Source organism: Mesoplodon bidens, assembly GCF_964165515.1.
Source record: "Mesoplodon bidens genome assembly, chromosome: 17".
NCBI classification, from domain to species: domain Eukaryota; kingdom Metazoa; phylum Chordata; class Mammalia; order Artiodactyla; family Ziphiidae; genus Mesoplodon; species Mesoplodon bidens.
The window spans coordinates 1,111,025-1,127,117 of record NC_138174.1 but is presented as its reverse complement, the minus strand read 5'-3'; the positions used below and the strand labels follow the sequence as shown (position 1 = coordinate 1,127,117).

At 51.2% G+C, this 16,093-nt stretch overlaps 2 protein-coding genes across 2 annotated transcripts in view; one reads left to right on the top strand and one right to left on the bottom strand.

Annotated features, from left to right (window-relative positions):
* IFT88 (intraflagellar transport 88) overlaps positions 1–3,157 on the bottom strand; it is a gene marked incomplete at its 3' end in the record, with an annotated part of 74,242 nt that extends 71,085 nt beyond the window's left edge. Inside the window, 1 exon segment of the mRNA XM_081214532.1 lies at positions 3,137–3,157.
* An 11,146-nt stretch (positions 3,158–14,303) lies between these two features.
* CRYL1 (crystallin lambda 1) overlaps positions 14,304–16,093 on the top strand; it is a 72,140-nt gene continuing 70,350 nt past the window's right edge. Inside the window, exon 1 of the mRNA XM_081214504.1 lies at positions 14,304–14,487. Coding sequence (XP_081070630.1) covers positions 14,438–14,487 — 50 coding nt within the window. The 5' untranslated portion in view covers positions 14,304–14,437. The remainder of the gene's footprint in view (positions 14,488–16,093) is intronic.

Genomic DNA, 16,093 nt, shown 5'->3' with positions numbered 1-16,093 from the left:
GGCCACATGCAAAAAATAAATCTGGGCCCTTACCTTACACCATAAACAAAAATCAACTCAAAATGGATTAATGACCTGAAACCATAAAACTCCTAGAAGTAAACATAGACAGTAAGTGCCTTGACATCGGTCTTGGTGATATTTTTTTTGGATCTAACACCAAAAGCAATAGCAACAAAACTAAAAATAGGTAAGTGGGACTATATCAAACTTAAAAGTTTCTGCACAGAAAATGAAACCATCAACAAAATGAAAAGGCATCTACTGAATATCTGCAAATCATATATCTGATGAGGGGTTAATATCCAAAATATATAAAGAACTCATGCAACTCAACAACAACAACAAAAACTCGATTAAAAAATGGGCAGAGGGAACCTCCCTGGTGGCGCAGTGGTTAAGAATCCGCCTGCCAATGCAGGGGACACAGGTTCGATCCCTGGCCCAGGAAGATCCCACATGCCTCAGAGCAACTAAGCTGGTGCGCCACTACTGAGCCTGCTCTCTAGAGGCCACGAGCCACAACTACTGAGCCCGTGTGCCACAACTACTGAAGCCCGCATGCCTAGAGCCCGTGCTCTGCAACAAGAGAAGACACCGCAATGAGAAGCCCACACACCACGATGAAGAGTAGCCCCCGCTCGCTGCAACTAGAGAAAGCCCGTGCGCAGCAAAGAAGACCCAACACTGCCAAAAATAAATAAATAACTTTTTTAAAAAAAGAAATAAGTCGGGCTTCCCTGGTGGCGCAGTGGTTGAGAGTCCGCCTGCCGATGCAGGGGACTCGGGTTCGTGCCCCGGCCCGGGAGGATCCCACATGACGTGGAGTGGCTGGGCTCGTGAGCCATGGCCGCTGAGCCTGCGCGTCCGGAGCCTGTGCTCCGCAACGGGAGAGGCCACAGCAGTGAGAGGCCGGCATACCGGGAAAAAAAAAGAAAAAAAGAAAGGGGTCAAAAAAATTACTTAAAAAAAAAAAAGGGCAGAGGACCTAAGTAGACATTTTTCCAAATAAGACATACAGATGGCCAATACGTACATGAAAAGATGCTCAACATCACTAATCATCAGGGAAATGAAATCAAAAGAGATTTCAGCTCACACTAGTTAGAATGGTTATTATAAAAAAGATTGGGACTTCCCTGGTGGTGCAGTGGTTAAAAATCCGCCTGCCAATGCAAGGGACACGGGTTCAATCCCTAGTCCGGGAAGATCCCACGTGCCCCAGAGCAACTAAGCCCGTGCGCCACAACTACTGAGCCTGCGCTCTAGAGCCCACGAGCCACAACTACTGAAGCCCATGTGCCTAGAGCCCGTGCACTGCAATGAAGAGTAGCCGCCGCTCTCCGCAACTAGAGAAAGCCCAGGCGCAGCAACGGATACCCAACACAGCCAAAAATAAAATAAAAAAAAGACCCAACACAGCCTAAATAAATAAATAAGACTAGAGATGGTCATTCCTTGGCGGTCCAGTGGTTAGGACTCCATGCTCTCACTGCAGAGGGCCCTGGTTTGATTCCTTGGTCAGGGAATTAAGATGCCATGAGCCGTGTGGAGCAGCCTGAAAAATAAAGACTAGAGATAAGCACTGGTGAGGATGTTGAGAAAACGGAACCCTGAGGAATTCTCTGGCGGTCCAGCGGTTAGGACTCAGTGCTTGGCAGAGCCAAAAAAGAAAAAAGAATCCCTTATATGTTCCTGATACTAGACCTTATCAGATAAATGACTAGCAACTATTTTCTCCCATTCTGTGCACTCTTCCCACCTCTTGACAGTGTCCTTTTCATTTTGATGATGCACACATATATTTTCCTTTGGTTGGTTGTGCTTTGGGTCTTACAGCTAAAAAACCACTGCCTCGGGCTTCCCTGGTGGCGCAGTGGTAGAGAATCCGCCTGCCGATGTGGGGGACGCGGGTTCGTGCCGCAGTCCGGGAGGATCCCACGTGCCGCGGAGCGGCTGGGCCCCGTGAGCCATGGCCGCTGAGCCTGCGCGTCCGGAGCCTGTGCTCCGCAGCGGGAGGGGCCGCAGCGGTGAGAGGCCCGCGTACCGCAAAAAAAAAAAAAAAAAAAAAAAACACTGCCTAATCCAAGGTCAAGAAGATTTACACCTGTTTTCTTCTAAGAGTTTTATGGCGTTAGCTCTTAGATTTAGGTGTTTTGAGTTAAGTTCTCATTACTTTATGGAGATGAAAATTCACCATGAGAGCAAATGTCAATCATATAGAAATGTTCATTCCAAAATAACCCCCCCAAATATTGTCAGTGGTAGAAGACATACAAAATATTTTAACTTAAAAGCTTTAGGTCAGGTAATGGGACACCAGTGGTTCTCAGAGATCAGCGTGTGTCAGAAACCCAAGGGCTGGGACTTCCCTGGCGGTCCAGTGGTTGGGACTCCACGCTTCCACTGCAGGGTACCTGGGTTCGATCCCTGGTCCAGGAAATAGGATCCCACGTGCCATGCCGAGCGGCCAAAACAACAACAAACAAATCTATGCTAAACTGATAGGCAAAGTAATTTTGAAAAAACGGAAGAAACCCAAGGGCTTGTTAAAATCAGACTGCCACTCCCCCATACCGGTTTCGGATTCACCAAGTCTCAGGTGGGAGTCGCCATCACCCCCCTCCACCCCTTGGAATGTGGATTTCTAACAAGTTCCCAAGCGTTGCTCCTGCTGCTGCTCCGGGGACCACACTGTGAGGACCACTGTGCTCAACAGGAACCACCTAATTACAAGTCCCATTTAAGTCAATTTAGCTTACACGTCTCTCAGAACAACAAGCAACTTTTACAACTGAAGGTCCTTTCTGCTGGGCTGTCCCCAAACCAAAAAAGTTCAGATCTGAGAGAGACTCGGGCTGACCGACGCGGAGGGTAGGGTGCGGTGGGGAAAGGTGAAGCACCCAGGGAACAGCTAAGGCGGCGGAGGTCCGCCACGGACCGGGTTTCCCGGGTTCTGTTGCCAAGGCAGCTCCCGGGCTAGCGCCGTCTGGACTGAGCGCGGGAAGCGCCCCCCACCCCGCTTCCCCGGGGCCCCGCCCCCGTCCCCACCGGCGGCCTCCCGCCCCCCCGGGGGCCGCACCGGACAGCCCGGCCGCCCAGTGGAGCGGACTGACTCCGGCCCCGGAATGCCCACCTCCGCGAGACGGGGCCCGAGCTCCTGCCTCCCTCACCCGCCGAGCCTTCCCGGGGATTTCCGAGCTTCCAGTCACGAACGCTGGGTCAGGGGCTCGAGGGCCGCGCGCGGGCTGCGGGCGGGGCCGCACGGGCCGGCGGCGGGGGAGGGGCAGAGCCCCCGCGCCCCCTCCCACGGCCCACCCGGAGGGCGGCGGGCACCCGCGCCGCCCCGGGCCCTCTCCTACCTCGCGGCGAGGGGAGCAGGGAGACCGCGAGGGCTGCGGGTTTGGCGCGGCCTTTCCAGGACTCGGCTGAGAGCTGCGCGGCCGGGACGTTGCCATGCGCGGATCCAAGGAAGCCGCTCCCACAGTGCTCCGCGAGGGGGCGGGGCGGGGCGAGCCCTGTGGGCGGGGCCGAGCCTGGAGGGTGGGGAGGGGTCTGAGCGGAGAGGGGCGGGGCCGCCCCGGGGAGGGAGCTAGAGCCGAGGGGCCCCGCGGAGGCGGTCCTGGCGGGCGGTGCGTGGGACAGGAACTGGGGGGAAGCCAACGTCTCCTAGATCCTGATGAAATCATCCGGAAGGCAGATCACTGGCGGGTGGTGCTGGTTGATGTGAATAGCTCCGGTGGCCGCCGCACTAGCCTGTGAGCCCTGGAAGCGCGTCCGGGCAGCGCTGGCTGTCTGGACCCCCCCACCGCGGTTCCCCCCGGTCCCGGCTAGAGCCCAGGCCACCCGCGTGGCCCCGCACACCTCGTGGTCCTGTCCTGCCCTGTGCTCCTGCCCTGAACACGTCGAGGGCGGCCCGAGACGTGCCAAAGCTGGCACCCAGCCTGAGTGACGCTCAGCAAGAGAACGAGGAATGAAGTTTTTAACCGGTTCACATCATTAAAGTTTGTCTTAAATTTTCAAGATAAATTGGCGGGGAGGTGTCTAAAGACACCAGTGTAATTAGTGAGTTTTAAACTTTAAGTACATGTTGAGAGACAATTCTCCATGAGTCTCTTGCTTCTGTTCTGGACCATTGTGATGGTTAATGTAATTGTCAGCTGGACCGTGGTACCCAGTGTTTTTTCCAACACCAGTCGTGTTGTTGGTGTGAAGGTGTTTTTCGGATGTGGCAGCAGTTACACCAGCAGACTTTGAGCGAAGCGGATGACTCTCCGTAATGTGGGTGGGCCTCACCCAATCAGTTGAAGGGCTTAAGAATGAAAAGACTGAGGTCCCCAAGGAAGAGGGAATTCTGCCTCAGACGCGTTCTGACTCAGGTGCAACATCAGCTCTGCCCTGGGTCTTTGGCTACTCCCACAGCTGCCTGAGCTGGTTCCTTAAAGTCATTTCCCTCCCACTGTGTCGACTAATACGTATTCTCTAATACTCATACGACTAATACGAGTATTTTTTGACGATGTTTGTATAGGGAACAGCTTTGGAAGACTGAGATGTTGTCTCCCTCCAGTGTAAAAGGCGGGTTATGCCCTCTCTGAGCACCGTGCTGGCCTGCAGTTCATCATAAAAAACTGACGTTTCCAAAGTTTAGGGTCCCTCAGCTGTGACACAACCTCACTGTGCATGCAGCAGCCGCCTGCGCTGCCCCTGTGGGACTGGGGAGGTGAGCGGGCAGAGGGAGTGTGAAGCTCAGGCTGCTTGCTGGGCTGTGACAATAAGGTCCTCTGTCTCTGACCAGGTGTTTCTGCCAGCTGTCAGGACACCCTGTTAGCTTGTCGGCTTGGAGATCTGGTAAAGTCTTACACAGCTCTTGAGAGTATCTAGCTACCCAGCCTGGCTCAAAGTAGCTGTTCACTACATGTTTGGTGAATTAATTCCTGAACACTGTAGAGCCCTTCAAATCACTACACTTCGATATATGGCAACCATTTTCATTATCTGTTTAGATCTCCAGGCTATAAATTTGCAGCTCCCTCGATTTTTTTAAAAATATTTATTTATTTATTTATTTATTTATTTACGCTGTTAGTTGGAGCATGCAGGATCTTTTTTAAAAAAATTATTTATTTATTTTTGGCTGCGTTGGGTAGTTGCTGCATGCAGTCTTTCTTTAGTTGCAGCGAGCGGGGGCTACTCTTCATTGGGGTGCACAGGCTTCTCATTGCAGTGGCTTCTCTTGTTGCAGAGCACGGGCTCTAGGCACGTGGGCTTCAGTAGTTGTGGCACACGGGCTTAGTTGCTCCGCGGCATGTGGGATCTTCCCGGACCAGGGCTCAAACCCATGTCTCCTGCATTGGCAGGCGGATTCTTAACCACTGTGCCACCAGGGAAGCCCGCTACTATTTTTAAAATATATTTATTTATTTACTTGGCTGCGTCGGGTCATAGTTGTGGCGTGCGGGATCTTCCTTACGGCACGCGGGATCTTTAGTTGCAGCAAGGCACACTCCTAATGCAGGGGGGCCCGGGTTCGAGACCTGGTCGGGGAACTAGATCCCGCACGCCACAACTAAGAGCTCATATGCTGCAACTAAAGATCCTACATGCCGTGACTGAAGCTACCATTTATTAAGCACATGCCTACATCGGCAGACAAAATGTTAAGGTCACATAGGTCATATTACTAAAGTATAAGCTCCAGAGAGAACAGAGATTCTTGTTTCCATCACGTCCAACCTGGAGGGCTAGGCAGCAGACAGTCACTGCATTTTGTGGTGTTTTTCTGGGCAGAAGAGGTGAAAGCTTTTCACAGGGCCTAATAAATTACTTATTAGATAAGCCAAGTGTTGCCAAGCTAGGGTGGGAATCCAGTGGTGGTAACACTTGTGGTGTACTTGAGTAAACTTTGACGAATAAACAGTAACTATAAAACTATGTTATGAGCTCTGATAGTGGTAGATCCACAAGACCTCACGTACACCAGGTGTTAGGGACCGAATCGTGGCCCCCAAATTCAAATGTGGAAGCCCTGACCCCCAGGACCTCAGACTGTGACAGTATTTGGAGACGGGGCCTTTAAAGAGGGACTAAGTTAAAAGCAGGCCTCGCGGGTGCCCTTGCCCCCTGGGTTCCTTCACTTCCGGGCTCTTCTCACCGCCTCCTCTGCACTCTTCCATCTTCTCTCTTGCTGTCACTCAGTCTATTTTCCACACTGCAGCCAAAGTGGTCACCCTTCAGTGAAGATCTGACCACCTTGTTCTGTGCTCAGGACCTTTTGGTGCCCTCTCTCCCCACTGGCCTTGACCTCTGGACAAAGTCTAAAGTCCATGTTGTGCCTTACAAGGCTCTTCAGGGGTCAGGACACAGGATTCTTTGTTGCAGCCAAGAAAAATCAATTCTTGCTAACTGAAGCAGAAAAGGAATTTTTTGGAACGTTATTGGGTAACTCAGAATTGTCAGAGAGCTTGAGGAACAAAGTTTGGAAAAGCAACAGCAGCTCAGGCAGGCAAGACCCAGCCAAAGTCGTCTCACGGGAGCGAGCTGCCGAAGTCATGACCAACCCTCCCCGTTTGCTCAGGCAAACCAGGACCAGTTGGTCGCCCTGCTTAGCCTGCTGCGGTGGCCCTGCCATCTCAGTACCTTGAGGCCTTCTTGCCGGTGGACGCGCTGTCACACAGCTGTGCTCTGGCACGCACCACTTTACCACTCGACCCTGGTTCCATCACAGCCACTGTGAACCGTTTCTAAGCACCGTGCCCTTTGTCTGCCTTCTTCCTGGGTCTGAGCCCCAGATGGGAATGCCAGCTTGCTGTGTGTGGGTCAAAGGCCGTGTTCTGGCTTCCAGGGAGCTCAGACGGAGGGTATCTGCTCCCCGAAGCTTCCTCCCACCCATTTTGGGATCCTCCTACAATACAAAGGGTGTCAGATGCTGGGCAACCAACAATGTCCACGGACAAATGTCCACAACACCACCCCTCCCCTTGCCCTCCTCGCCGGCACGTCGTGCCCCGGCCATACTCGCTTTCAAGTCTCTCTCACCTCCAGGCCTTCATGGCACACTATTCTCTTTTCCTAAAATGATCTTTCCTACTGTCCTCTTAGCCCGGCCACCTCTCTCCAGAAGCCCTTCCCTAGTCGCTGAGTACTAGTTTGCTAGGGCAGCCATAACAAAGTACCACATACTAGGTGGCTTTTTTTTTCGTGTACGCGGGCCTCTCACTGCTGTAGCCTCTCCCGTTGCAGAGCACAGGCTCCGGACGCGCAGGCTCAGCGGCCATGGCTCACGGGCCCAGCCGCTCCGCGACATGTGGGATCCTCCCAGACCGGGGCACGAACCCGCGTCCCCTGCATCAGCAGGCGGACTCTCAACCACTGTGCCACCAGGGAAGCCCTCAATTTAAGTCAACTATAAATTTAGTTCCTTAGTCTCATTAGCTGCGTTCCACAGGTGTGTGTCGGAGACCCATGTGCAGAACTTTTCCATCATCACACAAGGGTCTACGGGCAGTGCTGGGAGGATGCAGAGAACATTAAACTCACTTGACTGCACCTGAAAACAGTTAGAATAAACTATAGTTGTTTGTAAGCGCCAAAGCATGATCTAAAGAATCATTAGTGATCCAATAGTATTTTTTTAAATATGTGTGAGATAAATTCTTCTAAATATCTATAATAATTCAATACAGAATGTTGAGAAATGAATTACTGTTTTTATTTTTTGTTTTTTTGGCCATGCCGACTGTCTTGCGGGATCTTAGTTCCCCAGCCAGGGATTGAAGTGCCCCCTGCAGTGGAAGTGCCGAGTTCTAACCACTGGACCGCCAGGGAATTTCCAAGAAATGAATTATTGCTGTATTTACATGTGCTCTTCAAAATTCTCCGTATGAAGGACTAGATATCACTTCACTGAAACACTGTTAGTCGACACATTCATTCGGTTCGTGTTTGAGTGGGTTTGTTTAATGCCGGGGGCGCATGGGGGTGGTTTGGGAAGATGTCAGGTTTTGTCTTTTTGAGGCGGCTTGTACATAACATGGTTGAACTGCGTCAAAAGGCAAGAAAAATCTCTCTTTTTTATTGCAAATGTGTCTCTATCCAGCAATGACTTTGAAAGGGAGATCTAAGTACTTTCTCTACAACCCCAGAAAAGAAAGTCAAGGTCCCTCAGGGTGACGGTCCTACCTGTCCTGCTTGCTTAACTGAGACCCCCTGCTGGTTGACTGAGCCCCTTACCTTCTGTCTTGGTTTCTCACCCTGAGCCTCCTGCCACCCCCAGAATCCTGAGCCCAGGCAGAGATGAAATCCTTGAGTGACATCTTCTTTGAGTGAATTCAGAAATCATCTGGAGGGAATTCCCTGGTAGTCTAGTGGTTAGGGCTTTATGCTCTCACTGCTGAGGGCCCAGGTTCAATCCCTGGCTGAGGAACTAAGATCCCACAAGGGGCTGCACGTGCGGCCAAAAAAAAAAAAAAGAGAAATCATCTGGACAGAAGCCATAGTGATTATAATGGTTATGAAATGCTGAGTTTCTGACAAGGAGCTACGATCTATCTGGACACAGTTACATTCAAGCACATGGATTCCCTAGACGATATTATACTCATCACAGCCTCTGTCACATATGGTTGTACAGGTTGTGCACTGCAGAAGGGGGCTACATCTAAGGCGGGGTTATTCACATAATAGGTTTCATAGATTTGCTGCTTATAATAATAATAAAAACAATTTTCCAGAAGATGGCAGTAAAGTATCTTGTTCTAAAACATCAGTATAGTATGACAATTTTCTGGGGGTGGGAATATAGTGTCTTAAGGAAAAAATGCCTTTTTCTTACTTACAGAAAGGTGTGAAATGGCTTATCACTTGCTCTAGGTCCTGTAGAAAATCATCCCTCTATTACTGGTGAAAATGAACAAATGAAGTTTAATAGGTAGAGAAAAGGAAAAAGAATTATCAGGGATATATTTCAAAATTCTAGCTTCCAAAATGCCGACTCTTTGTTAAAATAATAATATCAATGTATTATATGTGTTATATAGTATGAATAATATAGTGTAATTTAAGCTTTCCTAGACCTCATGGGACCGTGGATATAAATGTGCTTTATGAAAATAGAGAGGAACCCTTTAGTTTTGAGGTACATATTTCTGTCTCCTCAAAAGTCTCCCCCCTAAAATACAAACTGTCTTCAGTCTTTGGTTCCCCCCCAAAAATACACATTTTTATAGCAGTTACAAGGCTGTCCCTGAGACCCAAATTCTCGAACACTAAGCATTACCATGTATGCACAGATCCTTTCTTAACTCAAAAACATAAATACTATGGCCTTTATTCTCTTAAACCTTTATATACTTACTTCTTAAGAAATATTTTAGGGGGAGGGATAAATCAGGACCTTGGGATGAACACACACACACGACTATATATAAGATAGATAACCAACAAGGACCTACTGTATAGCACAGGGAACTGCACTCAGTATTCTGTAGATAACCTAGATGAGATAAGAATCTAAAAAAGAATGAATATATGTATATGTATAATCACTTTGCTGAACACCTGAAACTAACACAACATTGTAAATCAACTATACTCCAATGAAACGAAAATATTTTTAAAATATTTCAATAATCCAGGTCTTAACCGTAAATTGGGGTCACTGAAGAGCGGAGCATTTGACCAGATACCCCAAGTGGGTCTTCTCGGTGCTAACGACCCTCTAGGCTGAGTGCTAGGCCCACCGATGTTGTCCCATTGGTATCTGAACGCTTTCTTGCCTCTGGGCACCCAAGCCAACCTGGTACCCTTCCTGCACCAAACACACATCAACAGTTTCTCCATGGAGTCCTGGTTCCTTTTAGTGAACATGGCATTACAGACCAAGATTTGGGCATCGGGGGTTCAGATCAGATTTGAGACACTGGGTATTGTTAGGCCTGGGCTGTTTCAGCGAGCAGAGCTGGAAAATACCTTTTTTTTTTTTAAAGGTGTGAGTTCTTACTGATATTTTCAATTCAATTCTGACATCACAGCATTCCTCTTTAAATTCTTATTTTCTTTTATGGTGAAATCTTCCTGCTAAACGAAATCAACATATTTATTTGATTTGTCTAGAATACAAAAAAAAAAGTTAAGAATAGCAATATGATATTGGTGTGAAAAATAAAACGACAAAATGAAGTTCAAGATTTTCTTGATGGCCAGTAGGTGCATGAAAAGATGCTCAACATCACTAATTATTAGAGAAATGCAAATCAAAACTACAGTGAGGTACCTCACACCAGGCAGAATGGCCATCATTAAAAAGTCTACAAATAGGGCTTCCCTGGTGGCGTAGTGGTTAAGAATCCACCTGCCAATGCAGGGGACATGGGTTCAAGCCCTGGTCCGGGAAGATCCCACGTGCTGCAGAGCAACTAAGCCCCTGCGCCACAACTACTGAGCCCCTGCACCTAGAGCCTGCGTGCAGCAATGAAGACCCAATGCAGCCAAAAAGAAATAATAAATAAATAAATGCTAATTTAAAAAAGAGGGCTTCCCTGGTGGCACAGTGGTTGAGAGTCCACCTGCCAATGCAGGGGACATGGGTTCGTGCCCCGGTCCGGGAGGATCCCACATGCCGCGGAGCGGCTGGGCCCGTGAGCCATGGCCGCTGAGCCTGCACGTCCGGAGCCTGTGCTCCACAACGGGAGAGGCCACAACAGTGAGAGGCCTGCGTACCGCAAAAAAAAAAAAAAAAAAGAAAGAAATAAAGAAACTGCCATTGCGGTGGTTTCATCTTAGAAATGAGTGGAAATACACAAGGAATTCAGCCTCTGAAACATGTCCCAAATTTACCTTAGCCATCATCTGGCCCATTTTCAGTGGCTGAATACTTGGTTATACGTGCAAGGTTTGTAATAAGGAAAGTTTGGCTGTGCAAACCCATTCCAATGAATAATACTCGATTTCTAATTATGTTAGAATCTACATGTTTTCATGGGCTGGATGCAGTTTTAAGTTCATCAAGTTAACAGCTTCCTCTTCTGATCCACGGACCTTCCTCTCATACTTGAGTCTCAGGCTACCCAAGTTGAATTTTCAAAGATAAATTAGAATCTCAGGAGACTTCCCTGGCAGTCCGGTGGTTAAGATTCCCCACCTCCCTTGCAGGGGGCACGGGTTCGACCCCTAGTCGGGGAACTAAGATCCCTCATGCTGCGTGGCATGGCCAAAAAAAGAGAAAAAAGAAAAGAATCTCAGAAATCTATAACCAAGGTGTATCAAGATCAATTTCAATTAAGCTAATTAAAAGAAAAGAGGGAAAAACATGTCAGAGATTACACATTTAAACTATCACCAGGAAGTTCATATGAAAACCTCTTTACAGATTCATATGGATTTCAGACTACCTGGGTTCCAATAGAATTGATTGATAAACACCAGCTGTCGACATTTATACAAGTCAAAATTCCAGTCTGAAACACAGAAGCCACCCTAGAAATTTCAGCAGAGTGTCTGTCTATCTATCTATCTCACTCAACAGAGAATTTAATATGGAGAATTTGTTCTGTCATTCTTGGACTGAAAAGCACACAGAACGCCAGGAAGGCCGCTACTCCTGGGACTCAGGGATGCAGGAAGATTTGGGTACTAGCAGAGGAGGGGCCCGGGGGGGAGTGGAGCCTCTGAGGGGTGTGAGAGTCTGTGCCTGGGAGGTCACAAAGCTGGAGGAGGAACCGGCAGAGGTCACCCGGGCAATTGTTAGGGCGACATTAGGAGGAAGAGCAAGCCGATTTCCCCTGTGTTTTCTCTCCAGCCCCCTGCTGGTGGGCTGTCACAGGAAGCCAGCTTCGGCGTCACACAACAGAATATGTATAGGAGGGTGGATGTGGAGCAGAGACAGCAGGTTAATAATAACTGGCACAGTCTAAACACCCTTCTAAACATGCTTGACCTTTTACGTCACAACAGTGAAGGTCATGCTTTCTCCTAAGAAGATGCAGTTCTCTCTCCCAGAGAGGCCCTAACCCTCTCGCCCCGAAGGGAAGAAAGAGCAAGAGCTGAGAGTCATGGCCCCCATCTCTGGGCAGCACTCTTGGTGTCCATGTCTAATTTGTTTAAGTCTCCCCTGAGGATTTTGTGACCTAATGACTAAGTTATAACGTTACACACTACCAACAGCCCTTACATAAAATAATAAGGGAAAAGGAGGAGGGAGGCAAAAGAAATTAGGTAACACACACACACACACAGATAAAAATAAGAAAAAATGAATGGCTGCAACACGCACCACCTCTGTTACTGGTCAGAAGAACATAATATTTATGACTTCTTTTTCCAACTACATGTTGCAAGTGTACCCTCATCCAGCATCTCAGCTGATCAAGGTTTTGTGTGGTGTTTTTTTCCCTAGGTGGGAGAGGGGTGTTGTGAACCAAACATTTATTCTCGAAGGATATAAATCATCCAAAATCCTACTCCCCCCAAATCAACTTTATTGAGGTATATATGTATAACTTACATATAATATCATATACTCATTTAAGTGTATATTTCAATGACTTTTGAAAATTTATACACCTGTGTAACAATCACCATAATCAAGATACAGAATACTTCTATCGATGCAAAATTTCCCTCATGCCCCTCCTGAGGCATCATCCCCTGCACTCCCAGGCCCAGACAGCCACTCATCTCCTATCCTTACACAGTAGATTAGTCTTTTCTCAAGTCACATGTAACTTGAATCACAGGTCTGAGTTTCCTGCTATCTGGAAGTAGAGTGTTCCTATGAGTTTTTTCATAAGCCGAAATGGGTAAATCAAAGGAGCAGTTACCTTAGGACACGTCTTGCTAAGGGGAGCACAAAATAAATGGAGATGAAGCACAGATGCTCACAGACACAGTTCAGAGCTCTGGCATCTGATGCTGAGATGCTGAGTGGAGTCTCCGGGGCCGCCCTTGCTGCCTGGGCCGTGCGCTGCCCCTGTACCGGCTCGCTGAAAAACAAAGGCTGAGCACTGTTTTCCATTTTTGCCTTTTTTCACGACTCCCGTAACTGCCACTAGTCTAGGGACCAGCACCTTCTTAGCAAAGAGCTAGCTAGCACTAAAGAGCAGCGAACAGCCCAGCGGCTGCCACCCCGGGAGCGCGCCCTACAGGGTGCGCACTCTGCGCGCGCCTTGACCTGCGTGCTGCCTGTGTGGCTACGGAAACCGCTCAGGTCTGGGCTGGGGGAGCCTTGCAGTCTGGTACCCTCAGCACCAGGTGCACCTGACGCTCTCCCAACTACGTGCCACTGTAGCATTTGTGCAGGAAAGAGGTGTGCCTCTGAAAGACTTCATTGCCGACTTGGGAACGTTATCAGTCTTCATAATTTCAGCCAGTCTGATGGGCGAAAAGCGACATCTTTGTTGTGTCACTTTTCATTCTCTTCCCTAAAGTGAGTTGAGTGCCTTTTCAAATGTTTATTGATAACTTGTGAAATTGCTCTGGCTCTGACATTCCTCTTTTTGCTCCTGACCGGGGAAGACAGAGGAAGGGCTCCGTGCGTCACCCGAGTCTCAGTGTCACGCGTTTCCGCTCGACAGCTGCCTAATCGTCTTGACCTGGATGACTGGTGTGCCCCCGTTTGTGCTGTGCGGACAGTGTTGTCACGGGGCATGTGATGCCCTTTCCTCCGGTCTGTTTCCAAAAAGAGCCAGGGGTGGCGCGGTGACGTTTCCTTCTCGCCGCGAGCAGAAACCATCTAGGCCTCTGGTAGGAGGAAACACAGCCCGGCTGCGGCGGGCTCCACGGCCTTCCAGTCTGCTGGACGCCCCTCCCCCCGCCCCCCAGCTTTTCTGCCTGCTGTCCCAAGGCTCCTGGGCCTTGGCCTCATCTGCGGAGAAAGGCGGGGTCTTCCCAGCGACAACTACCAGTGTGAACTCAGCACTAACCGTCCTCAGCTTAAGGCCTTGAGCTGGTGTGGACGGAAGTGGTGCTAATGTCTTCACACGGGAAGGGGATTCTAGTGGTAATTTTGCGGGGTCCTTCAGCGGTCGCGCCTTGTCCTGGTCTGGAGGTGTCCCCTCCCCGTGCACCGACTTTAGGGGCGCCGTTGGGAAATGGCCAAAACAAAGTGAGTTACTGGAGTCCGAAGTGGCTGATCTGCCACCGGGGGTCCAGTCCACGTGGTCATCCCGGCAGCTCCTCCCGTGCGCGCCCCGGGGCGAGGGGAGGTGGATGCTCCGCGCGTCCGCGATGGGCGAGGCGGCCCCCCTCACCCGACGCTGTGCTAAGCGCCCCGCCTGCCGGGCCCAGAGCCCTGCGCGCCCGCGGGGAGTGTAGAGGTGGAGGCTCCGCCTGCGCCCCACCCACGGGCCAGGCTCCCGGGCCCTGTCGCGGCTCTGGGGCGGGCGGAGCCAGTGCCCGGGTGGCGCGCGCTGCAGCTGTGGGCTTGGGCACCGCGCGGGCCATGGCGTCCCCAGCGTCCTCGTCGCCCGGCGGGGTGGCAGTAGTCGGCAGGTAGGGCTCGAGCCCGCACGGCCGGGAGGGTGGCGGCGGGGCGCGGGCGCTGTCGCCCGCTGCGGTGGCCCCGGCGCCTTCCCGGGACCCGGCCGGCCCGGGCGCGGGCGGGGGCGCACTGCGGGGCGCGGCTCCGTTTCGCCCCCGCCGCGGCCCGGCCGTGGCGCGGTGCGGGTGCGGGCGGAGTTCGGTGATGCGGCCCCAGCGGGGACAGTGGCGCTTGGCGCTGCGAGTGGACGCAGAGCTGTCGGGCCGCGGGTCCGCACAAGGGTGTTCTCTCGCGTTCCAGCCCCAGGGATGGGCGCTGGGAGGCGCGGAGGGGCCGGCGGCGGGGGGGGGGGTCTCGCGCGCTCCGGCCCGAGGCTGTCCCCCGGCGAACCCGCTTGGGCGCGGGGGGCGCGGTCCGCGCGATCCGAATCCGCGCCTCCTGCGTGGCGAGGGCGCCCGATCCCGAGGGCATCCGGGTTCGCCGGGAGTTGTGTGTCAGGTTAGCAGCTTAAGTTACATCCACGGTTTTCTGGTTTGTGCTCCATCCCTCTTGCAAAACAACTGCTGTTTTCATTTTTTAAAACAGGCGTCTGTGTGCACCTTTCCGTTGGGAAGCTAGCATAGCAGTCTTCCCACTTGTCGGTAGTTGCAGTGGGTCGTTAGACGCACCTACTGGGTAGCTCAGCGTCCGGTTACAACGCCGAGGTGCTGGCCTGCCTGACACCCGTCACAGCCCCGTCCTGAGAACAAGTCCCTGTCCGGGTGTCTCCTTAGAGCCCTCCGAGGATGGAGACAAGACGCTTTGTGTCAGCTTCCTCTACATGGAGAAGTGGAGTTACCTGTGCCTCTGTCCTTTCCAGGCACGTGGACGTGTGGCTGCCTCCTGAAGGGATATAAGATATAGAAAAAAGTGTACTTTGTCCTGGGCGTGGTGACTATGCTTGCCTTGCACCTTTTGTCCAGGGTCAAGTGTGTATCAACCACGGCCTGGGACTGGTGTCTTGTCAGCACCCAACAATGTTGAGTGGAGTCTGGAGTTGACTGTACAGGTGACCCTTGGACCACTCGCGGGTCAGCGGCGCCCACCGTCCATTCCCACCAGAAAAGTCAGTTTAATTGACAGTCGGCTCCTCTTCGGCTGTCCCCAGCCCCAGATCCTGCTTCCCGTACGGTTTACCATGTAAGAAAGCCTGCGTGTAAGTGGCCCCGCGGTGTCCAGACCCTGTCGTTCCGGGGTCAACGGCTCCCTTATCTGGCTCTGGTTCTTGCGGGAAGGAGCTATGCAGGGAAGTCAGTTTACTTCTGATTCCTTGAGGGAGGCTGACGAAAGAATTAGACAAGGGCTGGCGAACTTCATTCACCACGCGAATTAGGAGACGCTCCTGTCTCCCCCGCACTTTTTTTTCTTGGCTGCGTTGGGTCTTTGTTGCTGCACGCAGGCTTTCTCCAGTTGCGGCGAGCAGAGGCTACTCTTCGTTGCGGTGCGCGGGCTTCTCACTGCGGTGGCTTCTCTTGCTGCGAAGCTCGGGCTCTAGGTACACGGGCTCAGTAGTTGTGGCTCGCGGGCTCTAGAGCGCAGGCCCAGTAGCGGGCTCTAGAGCGCAGGCCCAGTAGTTGT